Source organism: Lichenostomus cassidix, chromosome 2 (assembly GCF_008360975.1).
Source record: "Lichenostomus cassidix isolate B80296 chromosome 2, HeHo_3.0, whole genome shotgun sequence".
Lineage (NCBI taxonomy): Eukaryota > Metazoa > Chordata > Aves > Passeriformes > Meliphagidae > Lichenostomus > Lichenostomus cassidix.
In genome coordinates, this window is record NC_139482.1 from 36,681,848 (window position 1) to 36,708,666 (window position 26,819).

The 26,819-nt window shown below is 42.9% G+C and overlaps 1 protein-coding gene and 1 long non-coding RNA gene across 4 annotated transcripts in view; one reads left to right on the forward strand and one right to left on the reverse strand.

Moving 5' to 3' along the window:
• LOC146441155 (uncharacterized) overlaps window positions 1-10,951 on the reverse strand; it is a 29,366-nt gene extending 18,415 nt beyond the window's left edge. The window contains exons 1-3 of the long non-coding RNA XR_014849800.1: window positions 10,538-10,951; window positions 9,129-9,181; window positions 5,983-6,053 (exon numbers count right to left, since the gene is read on the reverse strand). This is a non-coding gene — a long non-coding RNA (uncharacterized LOC146441155). The remainder of the gene's footprint in view (window positions 1-5,982; window positions 6,054-9,128; window positions 9,182-10,537) is intronic.
• Window positions 10,952-11,439: 488 nt separating this feature from the next.
• KAT2B (lysine acetyltransferase 2B) overlaps window positions 11,440-26,819 on the forward strand; it is a 40,849-nt gene continuing 25,469 nt past the window's right edge. Inside the window, exons 1-4 of one of the 3 annotated variants that reach the window (XM_085051076.1) lie at window positions 11,440-11,812; window positions 20,283-20,409; window positions 25,218-25,363; window positions 25,862-25,951. In XM_085051076.1, the coding sequence (XP_084907202.1) occupies window positions 11,594-11,812; window positions 20,283-20,409; window positions 25,218-25,363; window positions 25,862-25,951 (582 nt within the window). In that variant the 5' untranslated portion in view covers window positions 11,440-11,593. The remainder of the gene's footprint in view (window positions 11,813-20,282; window positions 20,410-25,217; window positions 25,364-25,861; window positions 25,952-26,819) is intronic. The other 2 variants (XM_085051077.1, XM_085051074.1) reach the window with 2 other exon arrangements.

The following is a 26,819-nucleotide window of genomic DNA, read 5'->3' on the forward strand; positions in this document are numbered from 1 at the left end:
GAGAATTGGCCCATCTAAGTTCGTACCTTCAGCAATCTCTTTGGAGTAAAATGGGTTTCTGTCCCAATAAGGTGGAAGCAAATGCATGTGAGGACATTGCAACCTTTGTGTGAGTTAATGCTGTATTCCAGCAAATATGTGACTGCATCTCCTGAAAGAATAACTGAGCTAATGCTAAACAACCTGTTTTGATACCTATACCAGTAAAGTTCACATAACTACAGAAAACTTGTGTGAGGTAAAGTACAGCTGTACTTTACAGGAAGCATTGAAGAATGGAGGTGGTGGGGTACACCGTGGTTAGCTAGTTCAGTGTCAGTGCATGATCAAGTTAGTTTATACTATCTCTCAGACTGGCAGATAAGTGCAAATTATTGTTAAGCAAAAATTGTTGAATTAGGTCTTTCAAATGTGGAATATAATTTTTTTTCCTCCCGAAAACAATGAAGCCTCTCAAATGGTTCATCCTTTCCCTACTGATCTTTGACCCTCTTCATTAATTGCAGTCAAATTTCATTGAAAGAAATAAGTCTTAGAGATGTTGAGAATGCACACATCACAGGAAGAAAGTGCCTCTGCTGTCAGCTGCAGTGTCAGCCCACTCCTTACTAATGCCAGGGAGAGTGATAGAAAAGTAGTGTAGTGCTGGGCATGTGCTTCAGGTAGAGACTGGAAGAGAATGTAACTAGGCACATCCATTTGAAACTCTTCACCCACCAGCTTTTTTTATGTTACTGTGCTTGTGCACTCCTTTGTGGGAAATCAAGTATCTTGCTTGTAATCTTACAGCTGTCTTAAGTACCCAAGAGGACTTAACTGGTAACAAAAATCACCAGTTAGGAAGATAAAATGACTAGAGTTGCTAGTCTGTAACAGCTTTTGTAGTGTTCCTTGTTGCAGGAGTGGGTGCTGAAGCATCAGTTATGTATCATTGTTTCTGCTTGTAACAAATAACTGATTCTGTACTAAAGAAATGCAAAGCAAGGTCTTTCATAACAGTAAAATCCAACAGATTCTTATTTCAGAAAGTAATAATGCAGATGATTTCCTCAAATCATGTTTTCAGTTTGCTAGTAGCTAAATGTGGTGGCGCGTCGTCTAATGAAATGAATTAAAAGAATATCTTAGGCATGTTTCATTGACACAAGGACTTTATCAGATCAAAAGTCAGAAGATTTGTGATTTCCTGTCCTAAAGTGATGACACCTTAAAGCTCTTGATTAAAAAAAGCTCGTGCTAGTCGTACAGAGATCTGGAATTATGGAATTGTATTATGTGTATTATGGAATGCTTCCTAATTTTGTCCTTTACATTAGTAAATTGGCTTTACGTCTTTAATTCAATATTGTGCTCAGGCTACTTATCTAATAAGCTGAATACTATTGTCTGATAAGCAGTATCAGTTGTGAGGGAATTTGTCATGTCTCCTTCACATTGTCAAGCTAAAGGAATTGCTGTTTTATATTTCCAGAGACCAACTACCAGCCACTCCAGTGAACTTTGGAAACCTCATTCCTTCCCAGTTCTAAAAAACTACATTCTCCAAAAGGACTTGGCATACACTTTCATAAGGTCTTGTTGGTTTCCTCATTGCCTGGTTCTTTTTCCCTGTAATCTGCCTTGATTACTGTGGCAAAAAAAAAAAAAAAAGAAAAAAAAAAAAAGAAAAGAAAAAGAAAAACCTAGAATTTGCTCTTTGTCATTAATCTTTTTTGTAGGAGGAATCTATTTGAGAAGGCTGGTCAAGAAATGGAAGCTTTGCTGCAATTGTTTCTGTAGCTGTAACACTATGACAGCCATCAAGAATCTCCAGAAAACATGTATCTGACCTACTTTCATGGTTGTCCAGCACAATAAACCTGTCTTCCATGTCACGCTGCCATGTGGAATTTTTATCTTGGCAAATCAGTAATGCTTTTATTAAGGAATTAATTACTTTCTTAGAAGTACCAGGATTGTTGATATTGGCAAGATCACCATACCATGTGGGAGTGGAATTATGCACAAGGATTTCAAGTGAATAATGAATCTTTTGCCTATGTGTCTGAGAATTCAGCAGTCTAGAATTTAGGTCCTGCAAGGACCTGACTCTAGTCAGCACCAGCCTCTCTACCCATCCTCCAGCTGGAGCTTGTATCTTCCCCATGTCCCCACATACTTCCATTTTTTCCACTTCAGCTCCTTGCTCCAGTCTCCCCCATCAGCTCAATCTCTCTTACCTCACTCTACATCTTCAATGCTATTCCCAGGTCTGGCCCTGGTGCTACAAAGCCAAGAGTCAGAGCTGTAGAGCCTCCTAGTGCAGTGCTTCCTGATAGAGCCCCGGTGGTGCAGGGGGGCTGCCAAAATTCAGCACTGCACACTGGTATGTCTCTACCTGGTATGGGCAAACTGATGTTGCTTTCTAAGTATTGTAACTTGCTCTGGTTTGGGCAAATTGACAAGAATGACAAAAGATGCACTGCTGCCATTTCAGCCAAATTGTCAGGTTTTAAACTACCACTTGGCAACCTTGGAGCTTCTCTAGAAAAAAATTAGACTTTTGGCTTAATACATGCAAAACAACATATTTTCCAAATCATATTCTCAGAAACAGCTAAGCCGTTTTACCTAGAATTTTTTTCCAAGTGATTCTGCTTCAGGCTTGGAAAATTTCAGCATGAACTGCTTCTTGCATAACATCTTCTCCCCCTAAACCAGCACGTGATGCACAAGTACAGACATCATAACACAAAATCCTGACACTATGTGAGCAGCTAAGCTTGTCAGCCTATAAATCACTTATGTAGTAAGTATGAAAACATAGTGCTTATATTGAAGTTGATTTTGTTTATTTTAGTATTTAGCATTTATGCCTGTATGCATGAGAAATACCAGACAAGAGTGCATAGGCTATTGTATTCTCTGTTATGAGATTTCTGTTTCAGTTAATCTTTGTTAACTGCTGTTAAACTATCACCAGGGGAAACAGAGGTAGTTTAGCAGCAGTAATATCCTACAGCCTCATTACAAGACTAGCCTTTGGTAATTTCATCCTTTGGTAGCTTCATGCCTTTACTGGGGCTCTCTCTTTACACTTGATACAGCCACACCTGAATAAACTATTTTGCAACTGTTGTATCTTCCAGTATTTCAGCTAGGAAATACATTTTTTGTCTCACTACTTCTCTCCATTACCTGTGTATTATAAGCATTTCTGCAGTCTGTGTTTCAATCGATTACTGCCCTTTTTCTGTCATGACAGTTGTTTGATAAAATTTAGTTAAAGTCAAACCCAAATCTCCTCCAGCCCCACTTAATCCCTAATACATCTTAATCAATCAAGTGTCTCCTGATCAGCTGAGGTAAATCAATTACCTTTTGAAAAAGAAAATATGTTCTGTAAAGGGTGATAGTATTAGCAGAGCCACTTAAAAACCCCTGATAACAATGTAGGATAGCTTATCCTTGCAGAGGTGACTTGCAGCTCAATCTGCTGTAGGACCAGTTTATAGGAAAGTGTCTCTCTACAAGAGGTGAATATCAGCCTCCTCTGAAAATGCTGCATGACTTCAGCAGGGCAAGGTAAGGAGGTACATGGTTAAAACTGCTTGTGCAGATCGCTTTTCCTTTATTCTGCATCGTTTGAACTTGAGACTGAGAGGTGGCACAAGCCTTTTCACTGCTGTCATTACAATGATGCATCCAGGCATGAGAAAAATTGGGACTAATGTGTACAGAAAATCTGGTAAGCTATATTTTGTCAGTCTTTTAAATATGAACCTATTTTATATGTAGCGTATAAAAAATCCCCTTGGAATTGAGACAAGAAATTGAAAATTTTCAGCAAAATGTTAGTTTAATATCCACAAACTATTCTTAACACTCACATTTTACATAGGGTTGTATCTCTGTAAGTGGCTGTAAGTGCTAACAAATCACATTTTCAAAGCACCGAAACAGTCCCAGTTAATTACAATGTGCAAATGACCAGGATAATGTGCATAATAATTCATGTAGCAAGATACGCTACAACTATTCATTTCCGATAACTTTGCTTATAATTATTAAAAGGTCATCCCTGATGTTAATTTTTATACTATGCATAAATTGCTTATGTTAATAGCTGAAAACCTGGGGAAAAAAAAAAAAAAAAGAACCATTTTCTTTGTTGCTCTCCTATGAAGTAAAAAGATTAGTCTCTGTTTCCTTCTCTCCTTGCATTTCTCTCATTAGGAACAGATACAGACTGGGAGGTTTTTTGCTGTCAGGCTAAAGGATAACAGTGAGATACTGACAGCACAATACACCAAGCTAAAGCACTCCCAGCCTCACAGTGAAAGATAAAATTCAGCTTTCTAGCTCACTGCAGTTTCCCTGTGCCTATTTAGGGAGCCAAAATCCAACACAATTTAATGTTCTGAGATGAAAATAGAAGCAGATACAAAGAAATTGGATGTAGAAGAATGGGGAGTGAACCACAGTTTGAGATTGTATGTGTTTTCAAGGGTAGTATTTACTGTATGTGTCACAACAAAGAGCCTCCTGGTCAGTGCTTAGTCCTCCTACTCGGGGAGGGAGGCTGCTCCTCCTCTGCCATGCACTGACCTGTCCGGGAGGGACAGAGCTGAGGCAGAGCATGAGGCTCATATGGCAGAGGATACCATTGTCTCAGTAAATCTCATATTTCTGGAAAATGTTTCAAGCTATGACACTTGGAGCTGCTTGTTTTTAATAAGGTAAAGCACGATTATTTTCTGTTTCTGCAGTTTGGCTTTACAATCATAATTTTTCAATTACTGAAGATGGAAGATGTCCCTGAGCTTTGAGGATCCAAGATCTGATTTGTATCCAAACAGGAGAGTCCCATATGCAGTTATCTCCCTTTGACACATGTCCTTCCTATCTCCACCCAGAGCGTGCTTCTTCCCCACTTCCCTTTGACACAGTCAGAACTTAGCTTGCACAATCTCTAGGCCTGAACTCCTTCCTCTGTGAGATTTGGGGCTTTTATGATTTGCTACATACTTGTGGTCATAGAAAATGGTGACTGTTACTGATGCTGAAACCAGCACTGGAAAGATGCTTGCCTGCGTGTGGGTGATGAGGCAGAGAAGGGCTGTGTGATGTAAAATGGAGGTCACAGTCTCCCTGAGTTTCTCATCAAAATATTATCAACTAATACATTTAAACAGGCCTCACTGCTGCAAATTCTTGCTGAATGAGCAAGAATTTTCCTTCTTCTTTTCCTTCTTCCCTGATCTACTTGCTCATGCCTCAGTCAGCGCTTCCCTCTCAGCCCTGTCTTTCCATGTGCCTGTGACGCCAGGATATGGCATCATTGCCTCCCCACGTTCAGCACTGTTCCCGTCCTGGCTGACCTCCCTGCCCCTGCCTGTAACACAGCTTGGCAGCAGCACCTCCCCTGGAAAACTGTTTGTGAATGCATCACACTCACTTACCGAAACCATGACAGAGACTCTCGGCATGGCCAGGACTGTCTGTCCCTGAGCTGCAGGGTGCCTGATGCCACCAGCACCTGCCAAGGAGCCACCCTGGCTGACCAGTGTGACTGTGCTGTGCAGTTCCTGTCCCGCAGCACAGTCAGAGCCAGCCTCTGCTGGGTGGATGCTGCCTTAGCAGGTCCCAACTTCACAGGGTCATCTTTGGCCAAAGCAGTGAATATCTTATGTGAAAACCCTTATGTAGCTTTCCTTAAAATAATGTAAGACCTCTGAAAAACTCTTCACCTGAAAAAACAAACTCATTTGCTAACCCAGGAGGCATGCCCTATACCTTCTATCAATTTTTTTTTAGCAGAGCTGCCCCTCTCATTCTCCAAAACCATCTTCAGAGGTTTGGTGCAGAAAGAACAAGACATCTTCTCCCAAGTGAGTCAACTGAGGTGTGCATAGTATAGCCTACTTACTGCATCCCCAGAAGCAATGATGCAGCTTCAAGAAAGTCTAGTTATGAAAGGTGTGGGAAGAGATAAAGACAAACCTGGTGAGTCACAGGAGCACTCCAGGGGCAGAGCCTGCATTCAGAACTTGGGAACACTCCTGCCTGTAAACCTGATAATAGGTAAGAAAGAAGGAAGTGATTAATAATTAAAATAATTATGGAATAAGATAATTAGTCTCCTTATTTATCTTCTAAAGTGTTGTCCAAAACTGGAATCCCGGGATTCCAGGCCCTCTGGTTTTGTGCTACCCTATAAAATAAGAGTCATTAGGTCTTCTTGGATGAGAGTTATAATTTGTGACACTGTCCACTTGGGCAGAGGTGCAGCTCCTCAGCTGGGAGGAAGCACTGAACTGGGAAATGGGAGTAGTGTTACAATGACAATGACAAAATCAGCTCTTTCTACACTCCACATATTTTGCAGCTCTTCCTTGTAGGTGGGTCAGTCTTGGTGGGGCAGAGGTAGCAATTTGCTATCCCCCAAGGGCCTGAGTGGGGCACAGAGGCCACAAAGCACTGAGTGGGGATGGCAAGCCTGCTGGCCTTGGCACAGGAGGGGAGGAATGTGAAGTTTTGGGGATCAACAAAGAAAGCTGTGGCAGAAGGCAGAAGATGAGTGATGACAATGTCACTGTGCATTCTGCACTCCCAGTGACATCCTGCCTCTCTCACCCCACAAACCCCAGTCTGGGGCTGGTGCTGTGTTCCTGGGGTTCCTCTGCTTTTTCCAGCTGTACACAGCACTATTACAGTTGCTCTAAATGGGAGTTTTTAGCCCGTTATTTTCTGCTGCTTGGCCAAGTGGTTAGCTGTGGTGCCTGCAGATGTGTCCCTAGTTCCTAGGATTTCCAGGTGGTCTCCCACACAGATATGGGGAAGGCCCATATAGGGGTTTGCACAATCAGATGTGCTTAGGCCACTGTAGCTTCATCTGACAGAAATAATAGGGGTTTTCTATGCAGAGTTTTATGATCTAAGTCAGTGTTGTATCAAGGGTACTGGCTGGCACCTACACCTTGGGTTCAGGTAGCAGAAAGGAGGCTCTTTCTCTCCCATCCCTGCCAGCAATGCCTGTGCCAGTCTCCCAGGGGTTTGGCTTCCAGCACCAAATGATCGACCCTGCATGGCGCAAGAAGTCAAAGTGCGCCAAGTGGAGTCCCAGAGGATTGCAGGGATCTCTGCCATGAATTAAGGAGCAGAAAGAACAGAAAAATACATTGAAGAAAGGAATAAACATAAGAATTGTGGGGAGTCAAATGAAAGACAAGGTAAGGAAATATAGATAGTACATCCCATGTTTGCCTAAATCAATCGAGACCTCTCACTAACACAATGTAAGCCTATGCAGTGACTGCTGATGGCTAAACAACTTCAACAAACAGCCTCTGGACTTCACACACACAGCTCAAATTGTGCTGTGTGACTCCAGCCTTTAGTTTTCTCACTTGCTTTGTGTCAAATCAAAAGTCTGACTGCAGACAAGAAGAGCATCCTCTGGGTAAAAAGCATATAAAAACTGCTAAATGGTCCATCACTAACAAGAAATTTGTGTGACTAAAGCAGTCATGGGTGTTGCAATGGCATTTTCTCAATTTATTTTTCTTCATTTTTCCTTTAAAAACTGGGTAATTGGTGTGTGAGGTTTCCTACATGAGACAAAATCCTGATGGGAAGGTCTGCCATCTGTATTATTAGAGTCACATGTAAGAGCCATGGTAGTAAGCTGACGAGACACTAGAGACAGCCTAATGAGCAAAACTTTTGTACTGTTAATACTTCCAGTGATTCATAAAATATTGATAGCAGTCCTGAATGCAGGGTGGCCAAGAGGGAGGCCACTTCACCCACAAGGAATGCACTAATGAAAGGACACAAAAGGATTTTATACTCAGAGAAGTTCCCTGGAGGAGCAAGAGCTATGCTTTTCCTATTTGAATTAAATGGCAAGAATAAAAACAGGTGGCACCACTGGAAGAAAATAAGTTTTGTCTTGAACAAAAGGAGGTAGACAGGGCTGGGCTGTGAGACAGGGATGAGGGTTAGGAGTGGACTCCCAGAGCTCAGCTGCCAGCTGGGTGGTCCTTCTCAGAGCAGCAGCATTGAGCATTAGGCTGCTATTAGCTGAGTCATTCTTTAATTTATGGGAGTAAGATAGGCCCCAAAAGCCCTAAATGACAACTAGGTAATAACTAGGAGTTCATCACATCCTAAACTGTATTTTAATTTCCCCTTTTGTGACTCAAGAATGCAGCTGCCTCCTTTGCTGGAATAGTAGTAACACACACGCTCTTGCATTTCAGCCTGTCAGGTGTTCATGGTGAATTCTTACAGGAGCAACAAACTTGAAATGCACGTCTGATCTGCTGGGAGCATGGGCTCTGAGCAGGCACCTCCTCGGGGCTATCAGCAGCCTGAGTGAGACCTGAAACCCACATGAGCTGCCACTCGTGTCTCACCTAGCTCCTGGCTTCCTTAATTTGATGCAGATGAGTAGCCTTCCTGAGGTCACCTGGCTACTTACCTGAGCTTGGGAGCTGAGCAGTGCAGGCAGGCAGGATCATCTGCTCCCACCTGTGCTTCCTAAACACAGGTTTCGGGGTCAGCTCGACTTGTGCAAACCCTCTGATATGCCCCAAAGGACAGAAACTGAAAAACGTGGTGAGGGTTTTTCAGACAATACTCTGAGTTTGAATCTAATTTAATATCTTCATGTTTAACAATGAAAAGCAAGCAACAGAGGGATTATGTGGTGCTCAGATTTATGCATGCATTATAACTAGAAAATTAGTATGTACTGTACTTGTGAATTCAGCCAACAGAAGAAAACAGCCTGGATATATGCAACCGACAGCTACATGTATCCACTTGTATGTCAAAGTATAGGGTTTTTACTTTTTTCCCTAATGTACTGTAACCTGTCATGACTTAATTGCATTCACTGGAGCCAGCACAACCTAAGTAACAGTGCCATGTTTCCAGACAGTAAATGGTCTTCTCACTCCTTATTCGTGCTAAAATTTTGAATCTAATATTTTACTTTTCACTAGAGCAGTTTAAGACAAAGTAAAGCAGTTTTCTTTTTGTTTTTAACAATATATTTGCACAAAGTTAGAATATGAGCAATGACTTAAATGATTTAAATCAGGCTTACTGTTAAAAGAAAAGAAAAAAAGAGAAAGACGTACCTACTTGTAGTTAGAGTGGTTTCTTTCTAAGCTGCTCCTGGCAGGCAGCAGTTCTGCAAGTGTAGTGAAATTAGTGTTTATAAATGTTACTATAGTAACTGTATCTGTAGCCACAAGCTGGTAGACTTAGCATTCTGGTTATCTGGTGAGCATCAAGGTATAATGGAAGAGACACGGCATTGTAAGGCAGCTATGCTCTTGGGGATTCAAGAAGGAACTGCACTAAAATTAGTTGCTTCCAGACAACTTTCATCTTTCATTTTACTTTAGTGGAAATAAGTTTTCAGGCTTTTGAGGACTCTAAAGAATGAGGTGAAACCATAAGGTCGTTTACCTAGGCTGTGAACATTCCCCTGTGCAGCTTCAGACATAAATGCCCACCGAGTGGCCTTAATGAACATCAGTGGAATTATTTCCCTGTGTGAAAACAGTAAACGTATTTTCGGAATCGAAACTTGTGGTTCATTACATGGAAGTGTGCAAACGTAATGCTGGGCTAAATATCATTAACTATCTGGTTAAAAGAGAACCTAGTGATCTGGGGAAGGTGGCGGGGGGGGAAGGCAAAACATGCAGGGGTATGTAAAGTACAGCAACTCCCAGGAAAACTATGTCTATGTTCAGGCATGGGTATTAAGTGGTCCACTGGAGCCAGCGTGTTGTTCCAAATGTGCTCTTTGCTTGTAACATTTGCTGCCGAGGAAGAGTCGTGGGAAAGCTGAAAGTGAAACTAAGCAAGAGCAGTTTCATTTTAAAGTCCGAAAGCAGAAACCTAACCGGCATAAAGAAAATGCAAGCAAAGAGCTTCTTAGGTGTCTGCGAACATACAGGGGCTATTTGCTATTTTAAGACATGATTCGGACACTTAAAAAAATATTTTTAAAAAATTAAAGACGAAAATAATTATCTCCTAAATTTCAGAGAAACTGGATTTTTAAATCACGTTTAATTTCCCATTTGAGGCTGCGACCGCCAAGGGCAGCGGCTCCTCCACCTTAACCAGTCCGTCTTAAGGCGCCGGGGATGGCAGCAGCCATCTTACGGGTCGCTGTCACAGCTGCTGGAAGCCCGAAGCCAGCCTGGCCTCCCCGCGGGCTCCCCGGGGTACCCCGGCTCCGGCAAGCCCGGGGGGAAGCAGGACCCGATCCCCACCCCACCAACACCCTGCCGATTTTCAAATCTCAGCACAATAAAAATATAGATAATAAAGAAAAACAGCAGACCCCCTCGATTCATGAAATTTCGCATTTTATTCCGTTCTCTTTTCCTATCATTTCAGCAATATGCCAACTCGCCGTATAAAACTACGCTTGAAAATATCCCCAGGAGCGGCGAAGGGAAGAAGGAGAGCACAGGGTTTTGTCACCCACCCTTCCCCCTTTCCCCCTCAATTACTACTTCGCACAAACCTGCAGTTGTTTTTGCTTTCCCCATGCAAGGTGCCAAGGCCCTGCTCCTGCAAGAGCATTCTCTGCGCTGGGACTCCCTTCCAAACTCACACTGCTACTTTGATACTTTAGCTTTACACATCAAAGAGCAGGGAATCCCACGCAAACGCCCAGCCTCAATTCCAACCCTTTAAACCGTGGTGCCGTGGTACGGAATTGCCATTTGTGGTTTCTCACGGCTCAACCACGTTTTTACATACGTGCAGCGGGGCAGAACCGCCTCACGCCCGGTGCACTTGCTGCTGTGCACGGAGTGCACTCTCTGGGGCAGGACAATTTGCTTAATTTTAGCTTTCAATTAAGGAGTAAGCCCTTAGAGATATAAACTGACCTGCTCTCAACACTTCTTTCTGGGCACAATAAAAAACCAAAACACAAAAAGCAAGCCCCAGAATTACGGCACGAGGAGCTGAGAGAGTTTTTGAATCATCCGATATTTCAAACTGACCCATACTTTTGCATTCAATTAGAAATCATCTGGGGGGGGAAAGAACGAACCATTTAAAGGTGGCCGCAAAGTGCACAGTGTGGGAGGGCAGTGGTTAAGCCAAACAAAGTAGCGGCACTGCGAGGGGCCACAGCGGCTGCGGCAGCACCGCGGGCTCACCGAGATTCGAGACCGTGCGACACCGTCAGCGATGCCGCCTCTTTCTAGGGCAACTTTCCGCGCAGCCTCCCGCAGGGCCGGGATGGCTCCGTAGCGGCTCCGCACGCAGCGGGCGCTGCCGCCCTTCCCGCGGGGAGCCGCCCGCCCCTCGCAGCCCCGCGCAGGGAGGGAGGGAGGCGGGCGGGCGGGCGCGCCCTTGCGGTGCGCAGCGGCGGGAGGCGGGTGCCGGCCCCCCCACCCCCGCCGGCGGGGCAGGAGCCGCCCGCGGAGCGGCGGGTCCCTCCTCCCGCCCCCCCGGGGAGCAGCCGGCGGCGGCGGAGCGGCGAAGGGGAGGGTCTAGAGCCGGGCGCTCCGCTCCGCACCGCGCCGCGCCGGCTGGCCGGACGGGCGGCTGCCGCCGCGCCGCGGGCATGGCGGAGCCTGGCGGCGGGGCCGGGGCGGCGGGCGGCGGCGGGCCGCAGCAGGGCTCCCCTGCCGCCGCGGGGGTGGCCGCCGGGGGGCCGGTCCGCAGCGCTGCCGAGAGCCCCGGGGGGCCCGGCTCGGCGCGCACCGCCGGGAAGAAGGCGCAGCTGCGCGCCGCGCCGCGGGCCAAGAAGCTAGAGAAGCTGGGCGTCTACTCTGCCTGCAAGGTACCCGGCCGGGCGGCCGCGGGAGCCCACCCGCCCACGGAGGGTGGGGATTGACGGGAGGGGAGGGAAGGAGGGAGGCGGTGGGGAAGGGCCGTGCCCTGCCCTGCCCTGCCCCGCCGGGTGCGGGGGCGGCCCGGCTGCAGCCCGGCGCTGCCCGCGGAAGTGGCGGCTACGGCGGTGCCGGTGGATCCCGCTCCCCCCGGAGCTTTCCGGCTGGCGGCCGCAGAAATGAAACCCACGCGCCTCCTTCCCGCCGGGGAGCTGCCCGTCCCGGTGCCGGTGCCTCTGTCCGCCTCTCCGTCAGCCTCTCCGCGGGAGGAGACCGCGGGCGGGGCGGCTCCCGGTGCCGGCGGTGAGCGCTGGGTTAGCAGCGCTGCCGCAGCACGCCCCGCGTAAACATCCCGGCGGGGAGCGGGGACACCCCCCTGCTCTGCCCGGAGGTCGCGGCCCCGGCCCTTGGCTGCTCCAGCCCGGGCGTGGCGGCGGGCTCGCAGCGCGGAGCTGTTGACACCGCAGAAGCCGCTGCCCCGAGCTGGAGCTGGCACGGTCGCCAGCAGCGCTGGCAGAGGAGCGAAGGGGCGCGGCCTCGGCGCTTGGGAAAGTTGTGTCCCCGGCGGTCACGTAGCGCCGGGCCGGTGCTCGGTGTGTGGTGCCCGAGCGGACGGCGGCAGGGCTCCCCCGTCCACCTGCGCCCTGCTCCAGCCGGGCTCTCTGCTCCCTGTCTGCCCGGCGCTCGCATTCGGGAGTGCTGCTCCTGGTTTCCCGTCACAAGCACTTTCTGTCCACCTGCGATTTTCTTCTTGGTGGGAGAGGCAGGACTCGCCTGTTTACTGTGGAGGGAGGGAGCTCGGTCAGAGCTGTCGCTCCCGCCTTCGGAGCTGTGACCGCGGGCATTGTCGCCTGTGCTCAGAGCACGGGCCGCTGACTGCGCTGCCGCTGTCAGGGCAATTTCTGGATGCACAGCGGGGCTGACATGTTTAGATTGGCAGTGCTGATGTCAGAATCTCTAATAATGCTTTCAGCGTTGAGAGTAGCTGTTTGTGAAGAAAGTGCATCTTATTTTCTCTGTTCTCCTACTTCGGCAGATGTTTAGTGAAAGGCCAAGCTAACAAACGAGACGAAGCATCATTGTATGGCTCTGTAGTCCTGTCTGCCGGTGCAAGGAGCTTTAGCTGTATGCTGAAGGCATGGCGCTATGCTGTCATGGGAGGGCAAATTACAGAAGCCACACACATTGCAGTGTCTTAGCTCTTTCCAAATGTGCAGGCACCTACACTTCAGCTTTGGCACATGCATGGTGCAGTGCAAGATTACCCCGGCGTCGATAAGGTTAAAGAGCAGCTGGTGTACTTGAACTTTGCAGCACTCACTGCAGGCCGAATGATACGGTTTGAAGCTTTCCCCAGTGCTGAGTCCCCTTTGCAGCCTGTGTTTTAATATTGCCAAGATTTGCTAATATGTGAAGCTGGTTGTGAAGTGGGTAAATTTTTCATGGGCTGTTAGGGAAGTGTGTGTGTTTGAATTGCTTTTTTCTTCCCTGGTTGGTGCTTTTTTTTTTTTTTTTTTCTCTCCTCTGATGCACCTTCAGATGATGTTTTCGAGGGTGAAATCCTTCTGCTGTGGTGCTCTGCCCCATAAAGGCTGCTGTGCTATACAGAAACCTTGTCTCCTTAGAAACCCTTTGATTTTCTGGGGACTCACTGGCCTCTCTCTTGTAGGTGCTTTGTTGTAGGGGTGATGAGCACCATTTGGGAATGGAGGAGGGCACGCTGCGGTCTGCTGTCAGCTCCTCTTTCCCTCTTGCAGGACTCTGGTGATGGAGTGCAGAGCAGGAACAGCTCATATCGTCGGTGCTCTGCTGGGATGTCCTTGCTTGCACTCATCTGTGACAAGCCTTGGTCGCATGTCCTATTGGTGCTCCAGTGGTGAATGGAGCAGGACCCATGGCCAGAGGCACCCCAGGGCCTCTTCCTCCTGCCAGGATGTAGGCACAGCTTTAGTACTAAATGCTGCTCTCTGTTCAGATTCAAATGCAAATCCTACCTTTGAGGTTCAACTTCTCTTCAATAGTTCAGTGGCAGGCAGTTAGCTTTTGGGCCTCATAACAGACACAAGTAGGCAGACTGGAAGATCCTCGTAAGCTAACCAAGCAGCTTCCCCTGTGGGATAAAGTGGGAAGGATGGATCAGGGTGGAAGAATGTTTCCTTTTGCTTTCTGAACACCTGGCAGGTGCTCCAGGACACTTCTCAATTTGTAACATTAGTGGTTTGCCAGAAACTGTAGCCTGGAGAAGTTGGTTTGCCAACTGTAGCAGTGCAGAGTGTAACTTTGAACTTTTCCTTACTTTGGGTTGCAACTTCTCTTCCATTGATTTTGCATTTGTGTGTGTGAGTGGAAAAGAGTGAGAGGAGGCAAACACTTGCACCATCTCTGAAAGGGACATATGTTTTCATTCAAGTAGTGACTATACGTGGATCTTATGTAAATCTACATAGAGCTGTACAAGTTGGAGTGCTAAAATATGTAATAGCATCCTTAGCATCAATCACCTTCTCCCACATAAATTTCGTTGCAAAATTCAGCACGTAGAATTTATTAGGAGCTTAACCTCAGAGATGTTTAGAGTCACAGAGTCAGGGAGCATCTTGTCCACTGGGGATGGAGAGTCGCAACACAAGAAGGTGGAGAGGTCAGTGACCATGCAGAGGGTGAGGCTCACTGGTGACAGCAGAAATGCTGAGCAGAAGAGAGTAAAAGGCACTGCTCTAGGTCAGGGTATTTGGTCCCCAAGAGGGACCTCCTGGTCCTTCTTTTCAACCCATCCCTTTTCATCACGGGAAGCATGGATCAAGACTGCTGTTAAATGCATATTTGGTGTGCAGGTATCCTCAGCAGAATGAGCCTGAGCTTTAGGGAGCTGCTGCTGAGACTAGTCAAATGTGGGCTTTGATTTTTTTCCTGATGAAAGAACAAGACAGGAGAGTTGTAGCTGTTGAGCTGCTCCACTTGACTTGCTCCTCTGTCAGAAAGCTCTGGGTGGAAGGGATAGAACAGGCTCTTCTGAGTAAAAAACCTTCTTAAAAGCCCAAGATTGAAAGAAGAGGGTGGCATTCTGAACAAGATATATGTTAGGAGTTGGTACAGTTTTCATGACTTTTGGAAGCACACAGTAGTGCTTTGTGCTGTGAGGGGTTTTGTGTTTGGCACTTGGTGTATCTGTGTGTGTATGAATGGCTGCATACATCGTTTTGGTTTTGTCCACTGTGAAATTGAGCATTAGGCATGCGAGCTTGCAGCACTTTATATAAAAGCAGCACTGTGTGTGACTTATACATAAAAATATATTTAATGAAGATGCAGGAGGAAGTCTCCTCTGCATTTTTTTCCCTATTGGTTTACAGAATGTGAAAATACAGCTCTCTACAGTCTCACTAGGAATTTTTCTTGTAAACAAGGTGGAATATGTACTGTTTTAGTACACTAAGTTTTCTGTAAAATTGTTTATTTTTAATTTTATGTATCTTACAGTAATGCCTGTGTGTTTATAAATATAATTAGAACCCAGTAGCCTGAAGCACTTGCACAAGGAATAATACCTCCTTGAAGCAAGGCTTTTTGCTTTAGATAAGCAAAGTAGCCAGAGTGAGAAGGGTTGTGATGAGATGACTTGGCCCAGGCCCTGCAGCAGGTGAGCAACTGGCAGATGAGGAAGTAAAATCCTGGCTCCACCCAGGCTCCAGACCAGCAGCTGACCCTTTCTTGAAGCACTTCTTCACACTTCTCATCCTAGAGTGGCCTCCAGTTTTCCCACACAAAGAAAAAAAGAGTTCATAAGGTAAACTTGCGCCACCTTTTCCCTGATGAAATATTTTCTTTCCTGATTTTTATAAGGCAGGTTAAGATGAGGCCAATTTGGCCCTGTCACTTCTGGGCTCTGTATAGTGGGAGTACAGCTCCTTGAAGCTTAACTTCAAATGTATTATTTGCTGCAGAAGTGTATAGGAGACGAAGAAGACATCTTAAGCTTTCTTATCACTTTCATAGTGGGGTGAATTTGTTTTACAATGTCTTACTGGCCCAATTAAAGCATCTTCCTTTACTTTAAATAGGAAATCTACCATTAGCTTTGCAAGTTGGGAACCAGGTGCCTATTATTAACAAAAATGTTTATGTGGTAGCCTGCTTCTCTTCTGTAAGTGAAACTGGAAAATACAAGGAGTAAAATAATTGGATCAATCAATAAATGAAGAAAATGCCCTTTGAGCTGCCCAATGAACTGCTTATTTTGTATTGTTGAAGATAAATGGGTCAGCTAATTTCCTGATACATATGAGTGGCTCTCCAAGTAGTGTCCAGCTGTCACTGGTTGGGTATTGGACATTTGAGTAGGAAAAACATATGATTTAAATTCATCAATGTATTTATTATCATTTAATCGGCACTCTTTGGTAAAGTCATCATTTTGAGCTTGCTGGTGGCAGGAAAAACTTATAGGGTATTTTACAGAGCTTTTGTGTTGGGAGGAAGAATATGTTTTCTAGAGTAATTATACTTGCTGGAAATAGAGAAGATCTGTAATGTTCTATGTATAATCTGTTGAGCATGCTTTGCATCTCAATCACCAAACAGGGTAACCTGTATGATTTTAAGTTGGAAAGAAAAATCCAGCACAACAGCTATTTGAAATTCTGTTTTAGAACTGTTGGGGTCTTCTACCTTATAATTAAGTTAGCTTGAAGTTTGCACATTCTTAGTCTTATTTCACTGTCTGAAAGGGGGAGGGATGTTTTCATTCATAGGCTATTGTACCATTCTTCATTTATTCATTATTATTTCGACAGCTGAAACCCACCTAAAAGGGGCTGAGATGTGCAATGTTGTAACCTTCAGGTACTTCCTTTTTAAATGAATATAATGACAATTTGTGTTAAAACGTGCTGTATTTTTTCACTGTCCATTTTTGACCTTTCAGTATATTCTAAAGGAAATTATAACTTTAGTTAGCATAGAGTTAGAGTTTTCACTGCCTAGGGCTACTGGACAATTTGCTTTCTCCCATTGTAACACTCCACCGAACACAGAAGAGGTTAAAAAAAAATTGCAATTATATTGTGCAGTGCAAAATGTGCCTAATTTCTGCACTGTTTTTTTTTTTTTTTTGTTTGTGTGTTTTGTGGGTTTTGATTTTTTTGTTTTTGCTTTTTTTTTGAGGGGGGGGGGTTGCAGGGAGGGAGCCAGGCAACAGTGTGTAATTATTGTGTTTTATTTTATTTATTGCATTCATCCAATTTATTTATTTACTTATTGCATTCATCCAATTTTATTAAAAACCACCAGTGAAGGTGTGGTGTTCATGATCCCTGGGCCTGAAAAGATGACAGTCATTATTTTGCAGGCCTCGTTAGGGCAGAAGTCCCCATCATTCTACAGTGGATTTATCAGAGCTCTGCAGATGTCCCAGAAAACAAGGCTTCAAGGGCTGGATGTGCCAGTTCAAATACTTTTCCTTCCTTCCCTCAAAACTGTTTTGATCTTAATTTAATTTTTTGCAGAGGTGAAGTCATACTTTATTTTCTAATCAAAAGCAGATGAGTGGCATTTAAAAAAAAAAGGAATAAAGAAAGGAAAAAGCTAAAGATAGTCAAAGAAAGAAAGGATTGAATGAGCAAAATGCTGTGGAAGATTTAATACAACTCAGCAATTTAAGCCACTGAGGAATGCACATTGCATATTCACTGCAAAGTACTTGCACTGTCAAAATCTACAATGAAAGTTAAGTTTTAAAGAGGACCTTTTTGGGTTCTGTTTCCCCTTGGTTGACAGAACATTTATGCTGGTTCTGGTGTTTTATAGAGATTAATGAAGAAAACCCACCCTAGTGGTTGTTTAAGGTCTCTAGAACAATTTGAACGATACAAATTAAACGCTGTTGCAAAAAAATCTGGCAAGGAAATGCCAACAAGAGCAGAAAAAAATTTGCCATTGAACATGCTGGTTTTATTCTTCTGTGGGTGGGTTGGTATTTATTTTTGTCAGTTTAACTGAGCTGTTATCACGATTTGTACATCTGTTTGCATCTTTGCTGCTAATTATGGTGTGACACTAAAGTTTGCATAGTTACTCACTGTTTGTAGTATTTTGCCTTGATAGTAAACATTGTTTGAGCTTCTGTGATGTACTGCTTCCACACTGAGAAAAAAAACTCAGAAAGCTCGTGCCTATTTTTAGGAGGGAGTTTTGGGTATGCTTCACTGTGGCATGATTTAAGGCAATTAATTATAAGCATGGTGATATGTCAGTAATTTACAGTGTTGAACATTTGTTCAGACAGCTGCATGGGAAGGGTCAAATATTACTTCCTTAAAATAATATTCAATCATTTTTTGTTTGACAACTCCTTCACAATTGTCTCTTGCATTTTCTTTGGCAATAATCTCATTTTCAGACTATTTTTTGTTTTTTTGGTGATAGTTTCTCTATCCTTTTATTCAATGCAAGAAACTTTCACAGCAGCATTGCCTTTCCCACAAAACAAATGTGGGAAATTTTATTTGGCATTGGTTTTGCTTTGGGATGCTAATTGAAATAAGGGGTTTCATGTTATCTCCCAGATGCCCAGAGTCCTTGCAGTGAGGCAATCCATGGTTTGCAGGTATCACTCAATCACTGATCCCTCTAGTCTGTTCAGTGTTGAGGGCCTGTAAGGCTGGATGACAAACACAAGTACAACTGGCTCAATGCCTGTGGAACTGTACGGTTTCTGCCATAAAATTACACTGGGCTGCCTTCAGTTCTCTGCCAGTCATATTTCTCACAGAAAGCACGATAGGAAAAGAACATAAACTTCACCATAAATCTTTTCAGATTGCATTTTATGAGACTTAGAGAAAAATTTGTTTTAATCTTCCCCTCATTTCATCCTGGAGCCTCACTGATTTCACTTTATAAATGTATGGGTTGGCAGGCAGTCTGCACCCACTCAGTGAGTTTGGAGAGCCAGGAGGTTCAGGCAATGCAGGTTGTCCCTTTTTCAGGAGAAATATGTGGCAATGGTTTTGCTGGGCACTTGCAGGTAGATTTCTGAGTCATTCTGGTGCCTGTGGCTACAGAAAATGCTACTCACAGCCCTTGTTAGCTGCCAGACTTCCCCGGGCCAGGCAGAGGCCATGGCACTCAGGGCCAAGAGCCCAGCTGGAGAAATGCTTAAGTCTTAGGGATGGTAAAACCATCATGTGGTGCTCAACAAACTGCAGGCAGCAGTTTTCTTGGTGCTCAGGTTGCTGAATATTGAGATGAGTTTAAAAGAACAATTTACCAGCCATTTACAAAGCTGTCAGTGTTAGGAGCTGTCAAGCTGTGATCTTTTCTGCTTCTCCTGGGTTCTTCTTCCTTAGGTAGGATGGGATTTGGAAACTTAAAAGGAAAATGAAATATGTTCCTGAAACAGATCACACTAAATGTATGCAGAATCAGTTTTGAAAAATGATACATTAGTGCTGCATATATTAACATCACAATTTTTCCTACTAAGATTGTTTCAGCCATAAATATTATGCAGCAATTGGCATACTTTCCTCACTGAGGTCTCAGCAGTGCATTTTCATGAGTATCTTTTTACAGCCCAGTGCACAGATATCTCTGAAGAGTAGAAAAGCAGGCTTTCCTTCCAATTAGATCTTCAAATAGTAGTACGAATGATGTTAGAATAACCAAGATCTTTTGGATATGCAGAAGAAAATCCCTTCCTTTGCTGCTCTTTGGATAACTGGCATCGGTACTTTGAACTTCTGAATGATTTGAGACACTGTTACCAAAGTCATAACCTCTCCCTTCGTGGTCTTCCCTTTTAGCTGCAGTCCATTGGTGGTTGTTTCACACTCAGTGAGCGTAAGTAAACTTCCCAGGGAAAGCAGCAGGTTGCAGTGGAAGTGTCACTGTCTTTGACATCTGTTGCTTTTGTGGCCAAGCCTTCCTCACCTTAAACAGCCTTTTCCAATAGTGCATTTATTGTTTGGTTATTTCGGAATTAGTTAACCCTGTCTGGGTTGTCATGGGCTTGGTTTCAGTTGTGTGATTCCTTGGTGCCAGTGTAGCTGATGAGGCAGCGACAAATGCCTGTTAGATAGCCTGTTTGTGTTTAAATCATTAAATCTGTCTTTGTGCAGGAGCCATAAATATTGATACACCAGTAAATGTCTGAATACTTTTCTCAGTTGATTGAGGGCTTTCTGTAGAGGAGCTAGCCAGGGTTTGTTATGTATTCTGCTTACAAAACTGTGTTAACCTCTCTGTTTGGGACACTATTCTACTTCTGATTATTTCCAGGAAACAAGGGTTAGTAACGTGGTAGATAAAAATGCAAACCCAAGTAGCAACCTGTAATTCTTTTTATTGCTTTTCAAATAAAGCCGTTCCAGCAAGTTCCTACGCTTTAGGGTGTTGATTGATATCCCTTTGCTTTGCTTTCAGGCTGAGGAATCGTGTAAATGCAATGGCTGGAAGAACCCGAACCCTCCTCCCACGCCGCCGCGGGCCGAGCTGCAGCAGGCAGCGGTGAGCCTGGCCGAGCCGTGCCGCAGCTGCAGCCATGCGCTGGGTGAGCTTCCTCCTCCTTCTCCCAAAGCCCAGCCACCCACAGGCACCCACAGGCACCCATGCCCCAAAGCCTCAGGTCAACGTGCCGTGCCAAGACCTGCAAATGGGGGTTACCATCGGGTGTAAATGTCAATAACTTAGGTTAAAATATGTTTAAAAAATATGTTTAATGTGGAAATATCCTAAAATTAGTTTTAAAGAAATTCAGGTAAGGTACAACTTCTAACAACATCGACATTCAAAGCTGTTAAAATGCAAAAGCACCATTAAGCTACCTGTAACAATTTTGATACTTTGTGTTACATATGCCTTAACCTCATGAAGTTTTATCTGTCAGCTGCCTTAGTTACAAGGCAAATTACTCTCTCCTGTAGGCTGTATTATGTTTCCTTGCTTTAGAACAAAGTATAAAATATTCTTGAACATTACTAAAGCAGGTACTCCTACCTACAAAAAGAACTGTGTCTTTTCTGTGTCACAGAAAATAAAACTAGGGTTGTACATCTTAGCGTGATCTAAGTTATTGTGCAGACAGCTTGCACACCTTGGAAGCAACTACTCAAAATCTGCTGTTAAATGCTGTTGTGGTTCTGATTTTGTTGTTCAGACTTAGAGCAAATAACAATTTGTTACCCAAACAGCCTGAAAAACAGTGTTGAATCACTGTATTATTATTTTAAGAATTTAGATTTATCCAGAATAAAAGCTGATGGCTATTTCTGCATATGTCAGAATCGCAGAAAAGTTTGAGTTGGAAGGGACCTTTTGAAGATGCTCTAGTCCAATCCCTTGCACTTTCTGTTAGATCAGGTTTCTCTGAGTCTCATCCAACTTGAACTTGAGTGTTTCCAGGATGGGGCATCCATCACCTCTCTGGGGAACTTGTTCTAATATTCTATCACCCTCACTGTAAAAAACTTTGTAAACTTTTTTGTAAAAAAACTTTTTTCTAATATCAATCTAAACCTGATCTCACCACCAGTTTAAAACCACTACCTCTTGTCCTGTCACTACATGTCCTTGAAAAAGTCCCCCTTTGGCTCTCCTGTGGGCCACCTTTAGGTGCTGGAGGGCTGCTCTAAGGTCTCCCTGGAGCCTTTTCTTCTCCAGGCTGAACAGTCCCACACTCTCAGCCTGTGTTCACAGGAGAGGTGCTCCAGCCCTCAGATCACCTTCACTGCCCTCCTCTAGGCTTGCTCCAGCAGATCCGCGTCCTTCGTAGCAAATATTGAGTAAAAATTCAGCTAAAATAAAATTCAGAACTATTTGAAAGAAGCAGTTGCTGTTTAATTTTTGCTGCTGCCCAAAACTTAGGACAATGAAATTAAAAAAAAAAAAGGAAGTATTAAACCTTCACAATAGATCATTTATTATGTTACTTTTGAAAAAAATATTGTACTTTGAATGGAATACTTTTTTCTTTTTTTTTTTTTTGCATGGGATTTATTTCTGTTTCTGCTCTCTTCCTTTTTATGCCCTCATTACACGTGATTTATTTCTAGGCTTTTCAGCAGAATTTTTTTCTGATATTCGAAATCTCTGGGTTTGCTTGCAGAAGAAGATTAACAAATACATAGTATCACAGAAAATTCAGTCACTTTAGCCAAGTTAGTTTCAACATTTCATCACACAGCTTCTCTGTGCTGCTTCTGTTTATGCAATTAGGATGGCTTGTGTTACCCATCCCTTTCAATCCTGGCCTTTGAAGAAAGAGATTTTTCTTTTCTTTTCTTTTTTTTTTTCAACTTTCAAGATGTGCCTGTCAGTTGTCAGTTCTCTGTTCTTCAGCAGAATTTGTGGATGCTTTGCATTTTGTAGAAAAACTCAGATTTTCTAAAAGCCTGGGCCTGGTTTAGGTCTATAAAAAAATACAAAATCCCTCTTCAGCTAGGGAACCAGGGAAAACCAGTACTGTAAAACCAGTAAAAGTATTTTATGAAGAAGCTGTATTTTTATTTACTGCTGTTTTTAGGAAAAGCTTCTTCTGACTGCAACTAATGAGGAAGATGTTTCATTTAAAATAACTGAAATGAGTTGCTGTGTGCTTCCTCATGCTTCTGGAAAAAATATGTCTTTCAGCGGTGTTTTCCAGGATAATTTTCCTATTCATCTCCTCTAAATTAGCATGTTCCTGCTGAATACCTTTAAAACCAGATTTCCCACAAGGCGTGTAGGCTTCACGTTATCTGTGCTGCTTTTTCTTCTCCTCAGAAAGCCATTGAAGTAGCGACGTAGAAATTCCTGTACTGGTTGAAACGATATGTGACATAAAATGTAGGATTTTTTTTTTTTTTCTTCTTTTCTAGAATTTATTATTTTCATCCAGAGGTAATCCTACATACTAGTTTTGCTTGAGATGTCTCTTTTTGGGGATGTGGTTTGATCTTCAAGCCAGTGCAACTTTTGGTGCATAAATCTATTTGATTGTGTGTATTATCTTATCATCAACTTACCTATGACTTATATTTGTCATTTTGGTGCTCAGCCCTACGGTTTGGCTCAAGGTGGTTGTTTTAATGAATATTTATTTTATTTATTTTATTTTCTAACACTGTGACTGGATTAGATGCTTTCCACCAGCCACAAGACCAGGTGTTATGAAGTCAGCATCTTCTCTTTTCTATTTCTCCTGTGTTGCAGGGCACATTTTTTAATTGGTAAACATTTTCAGTCTTAAATCATTTTTAAAACTAGTTAAAGTGCTAATACACTGTATACAGATTCGGTTTCTCTTTTTTTCCCCCCCAACACTGTCTTCAGTTCCTGCTATGCACATTCGTATAGCATATTTGGGTATTTCTTGGTTTGCCTGTCCAGTGTACATTAACTAGTGTTTTGAGATAGACTGTGGACACATTCTTCATTAACCTATATTTTTACTGTTCCTAATTTGTACACCTCAGTGCTTGCTTGCTGAAGTTGCAGGTCTTCTTATCCTTGTCCTTTCTGCTTGTTTTTTTCTGCTTGCTGTAGCAACCTATACATGTGACATTTAAGTTTTTTTTCAGGCATAGCAGCAACTGAAGAAGGATGTACCAGTTGGGCAATGCATGTGGGTGGGACTGTAACTCTAGTCAAGAGTGATGCAGTGTTTGGTGTCAGTTTACTAAAGCTTTAATTTTGATAAAATATTTACTAATGGCCACAGAGTTTGGGAAGGAGCTGTGAACATCTGAAGAAAGATAGTTTGTTGGGTTGGTGTATAAACCTTGGTGTCTCTTTGGTAAATACATGCTGGTAATACACTTAACTTTTAGATTCACAGTATGGGTAATAATTCTCTAGTTTAATAAAATGTTTAAACAAGGCCACTAAGTAGGTTCAGTATTGTTATGGAAACTGCATAGAAATGGCTTCTTATGCTGATGTTTTATTCATTTGTTGGTTGAATGTGAGGTTTCTTTAGTATGTTATCAGTTTCTAATGCAAAGCTCCTCTAGGAGGGTATTTAGTACTTGCAAACGATCAGGACAGACAGCTGGGAATATTAACCCTTCATACCTGTCTTAAGGTCAGAAATTAAACAATTTTATTCTACCCAGATTACTGAATATTTATCCTCAGAGGAAGCTCATGATGGCCATGTGCCTAAGCCTCTGTATTATACATTTTCATTTAAGTGGAAACAGTTGCTGGCATCTTCATAAAGTTCTGAGCTACAGTGTGCTTTTCACTTGAAGCTGAACAAAATTATTGAATTTAAATGTTTTACTATCGTACTAAACTTCTCAAAACAAACCATCTTTGCTGGGTGGCCAATAAATGTGATCATTTTCAAGTCAAGTGTTATTTTTTCTCACTACCTCCCCAACTAAGGAGTCAGATTTCCATTGGGAAAATATAATGTTAAACTTTAGAAGTGAATACAGATAAAATTTATTAAAGTATGAAAAGCTAATACACCCAAACCTTAAAGTATTTTTCTCTTTCTTTGAAAGGATATTTTTTGTCCTTTCAGAGGAAAGGATATGCATACCATCTACATTGGCCTGCAGTCAGTGAAGATCATTGCTTTTTGTAATGCAAATATCTTCTTTCTGGGAGCTGACTTTTTGTTTTGCGCTGCCTTCCTTCTTCCCGGGGCCAGTTGTTCAAACCAGCTTGAAATGAATGTCCTGCTTTACAAGGAGAAACCTCAAGCTTTTGAAATTTACAGATGTGGAACTGTATTTACCTTTGGAGATGATAAAAGGGACTTTCTCACTTGGAAATTGTGATGTGTGTAAACTTCTGAACAAATGAGCATATACAGTGTGCAAAATCTGTGTTAATATAGTGTGCACAAAGCAGGGTTTGAACTTACATGAAATGAAAGTAAGAGACTTAGCCAATAGTGTCCAGTTCAAACCAAAAGACCATTTCTTGGAAGTGGTTTTTTTTCTCTCTTAACAAAATAAGGTGCTACTTACATCTGGACTACATAATTTATGGAAATTATGGGTTTATTTCCTTAAGTCAAGAAACCTTGTCTCAAAGGTATAGCTCTAGGACAAAAATGTATGTAGTTAGTTACATAGTGCAACATATTAATACAAGCAGGACTTCTGTAGTCTGCTTTAAGTGTTAACAGATGATGTGATTCCAACCAGCTGTCATTCCCTTGCTGTGGAACTTACCACCCCTGGACAACCCTTACAAACTGCTCTGAAGTGACATAGGTTTCACTTAGCTCTGATAAGATGTTCTGTTTAAATAGGTTATTGCAAGATTAGTGCCTTTACAGTTAAAGCTCTGAGATCTCCTGGGCTATGGCTGTGCAATGGGTTCTCTCAGTAGCCACTTAAAAGACTGGGTTTTTATTTTGTTTAGCTGCTCATGTTTCTCACCTGGAGAATGTGTCTGAAGAAGAAATGAATAGGCTTCTGGGGATTGTATTGGATGTGGAATATCTGTTCACCTGTGTCCACAAAGAAGAAGATGCAGACACCAAGCAAGTTTATTTCTACCTGTTCAAAGTAAGCTGAACTTGTGGAGTATCTTCTCAGATTTTTCACTCTCACACATAAGCTAGTTTCGCTGCCCCTCACGTATGGATTGCCTTTATCTGCCAAGACAGCTTTTCTCTAGGGTGATAGTCTAGTGAGGAACTGTGGGCTGGACATCCTGGTACTTGCAATGTACTGATTCTTATTCCAAAAGTCATCCAGATGATTGAGGAACTGACCCTGAGTCCCATCTATAAACTGTGCAACCTTCTTCCCTGACACACCGAGAAAAGTCAGTTGACATGAATGATGACTTGGCTGACTGCATTTCCTCAGAGAAGCCTCTTGTAAACATTTCAGAGGTGATTTCACAGTGGAGTTTAGTAATTACAAATTCAGATGATTAAACTAGCAGATTTATAGCCAGGAGAATTTCAACTCTGCTCACAGTGTGTTGTGCCCTTGTGACTTCCATTGACTCTATGTATGGAAATTACTAATTTTCAAAAATTTGTGTATTTTAAACAGCTTTTGAGGAAGTGCATTTTACAGATGGGAAAACCTGTAGTAGAAGGATCTTTGGAAAGTCCCCCATTTGAGAAACCCAGCATTGAACAGGTAAAGAGTCAAAATGTGGGTTTGGTTGGTGTGTGGTGGGGTTTTTTGTTGTTTATTTATGTGTTTACTTATTTCCTTTTTTGTGGGGGTTTGGAGCTTTTATTTTGGGATTTTTTTGTGGTTTATTTTTCTTTTTGTAAATGTAGGCACTGGTTTTGAAAACAAGGCATTTTAGGCAGTTTGCAGATGTTTCTGTGTTCTTAGGACAAAATAGGGGACTATAGGAAATTGCTGCTGCTTCTCCTTTTAGTGTTGGTACAATAGTTACATTATTTGACTTCTCTCATCATTCATCTTATGCTTTAATGAAACTGACTATTTTGTGGGTTTAGAGAATTAACTTGAAATGCTACTTTTATGTGGGCAGTTCTAATCTTTCTTTGTTTCAAGTGATGAAAAATGCTGTTGAAGTTTTGAAATCCAATATCAAAATGACACTTGCCTTCTGTATATCAAGAAAAATGTTACAGTCCAATTCAGTGAGATCATAGCCTTCTCTTTCAAAGGGTACACAAGAAAAAAAACAAAGCTGAAACCAAAGAATAACTGAGGCCTTTGTAACTCACAGTAGATAAAGAACATATGACAAATTCAGTTTTTGGTTAAGCAAGCGCCTAAGAATGCACTTTTGGCAGACAAGTGGGCCCATTAACTCCAGTGAGACTATGCAGAGGCTCACATACCTCGCTGAAACGGGAGCTCGATGTTTTCCCATCAATGGATGAATGGATGCTCTATTGTAAAACAAGACATTTTAAATGAAATGAAAACAAGAAATTTTAAATGAACACTGTTATGTATAGTAATTATTTCTTTGCAACTCTCACTTCTTATCATTTAGGAAGATCAAACCACTGAATTTCTGAGA